This window comes from Aplysia californica, unplaced genomic scaffold, assembly GCF_000002075.1.
Source record: "Aplysia californica isolate F4 #8 unplaced genomic scaffold, AplCal3.0 scaffold00108, whole genome shotgun sequence".
NCBI lineage: Eukaryota > Metazoa > Mollusca > Gastropoda > Aplysiida > Aplysiidae > Aplysia > Aplysia californica.
In genome coordinates this window covers 584,594-585,887 of record NW_004797378.1, presented here as the reverse complement: position 1 = coordinate 585,887, position 1,294 = coordinate 584,594, and the positions used below count along the sequence as shown (strand labels likewise).

General features: G+C 36.9%; 1 protein-coding gene across 3 annotated transcripts in view; it reads left to right on the top strand.

Moving 5' to 3' along the window:
• LOC101853848 overlaps positions 1-1,294 on the top strand; it is a 126,033-nt gene that overhangs the window by 124,346 nt on the left and 393 nt on the right. For all 3 annotated transcript variants that reach the window (XM_035969038.1, XM_005095600.3, XM_005095602.3), the window contains exon 5: positions 319-1,294. This exon is cut by the window's right edge and continues 393 nt beyond it. In XM_035969038.1, coding sequence (XP_035824931.1) covers positions 319-370 — 52 coding nt within the window. In that variant the 3' untranslated portion in view covers positions 371-1,294. The remainder of the gene's footprint in view (positions 1-318) is intronic.

Genomic DNA, 1,294 nt, shown 5'->3' with positions numbered 1-1,294 from the left:
GTGTCTCTGCCGTATAGCTGATCGGTATCAAGAAGTCAGCTTAGGCAGTTAGGCAGAGTTTGACAATTACTCAGAATTTTGAGGTTCGAATCCGAATTAGTTCCCCATTTCCTTCGTCCATTTTGAGATTTTCCCTACCGGCCTTTCATCTACAAAATGATTATTATATTGTATGTCTAGAATATCGTTGAATTTGCTTAAAATCCGAAGCCATAGCAGTGTATTTACTTTAACGTTGTTTGTAATATCATTACAGGTAATAATAGTTACAGAAAGGAATCATAAACCAATACGTAATGACATGCTGCATTTTTCCAGGTGTCCCACTCAAGGCAGTCGACGAAAAAAGACTTTGAGACGTCACTTATGAAGACGTTTGGATAGTTGAAGCCTGGCTCCCTTCCCCTAGCTGCCATCTGCTAAGTCGCCATGTCGAGGGATACGTTGTAGGCGCCGCGAGCATAGGAGACCACTTACAATAGAGAGATCATCCTGGAATAGGAAGCTCATCCGTGTTATCGGCCCTTTTAAGAAGACGGTGACAATCTTTTTTGACGTAGCCTGGGTTTTTTTGTTTTTTCATTTATTTTTTTTTTAATTTCGAATTAGTGAACCCTTTGATTTTTACTTGAATCATCGCAGATTTGATCACATTTGTCTTTCTACTTATTTTGTTCATTAATTTCCATTTTGTTTGCTCTTTTTCGATGTATTTTTGCCAGGTTTACTTATACACCGATATTACGATGTCTATTTTCCGTTGTAAAATTAGTTGACTAGTGCTTTAGTTGACTAGTGGATTTTTCTTCTCTTTTTAGACAGGTCCCAGTTTTATTCTTTAAATTTTTAGTTTCATAACTGCAAGCTTTTTTTTGTTTCGGTCAAATTAAGATTCTGATTTTGGCTTGGGTGATGTAGCTAAATACTTTAATGCCCCGTTTGCCCAAACGATGACTTTTCGGCAGAAACAATACTCCGGAGACCATCGACTAGTGTTGTCTATAGACCATTGACTAGTGTTGTCTATAGACCATTGACTAGTGTTCTCTATAGACCATTGACTAGTGTTCTCTATAGACCATTGACTAGTGTTCTCTATAGACCATTGACTAGTGTTCTCTATAGACCATTGACTAGTGTTGTCTATAGACCATTGACTAGTGTTCTCTATCTTTGTGCCATAAAATCAGAGGAAGAAAAAAAATAATACTCAGTATTATTAAGACTGACGACGTTCTGCGACAGGTTTTAGCAAATACACTGTAGATTCTAGTTTCTTTTGATTTTATAAGTT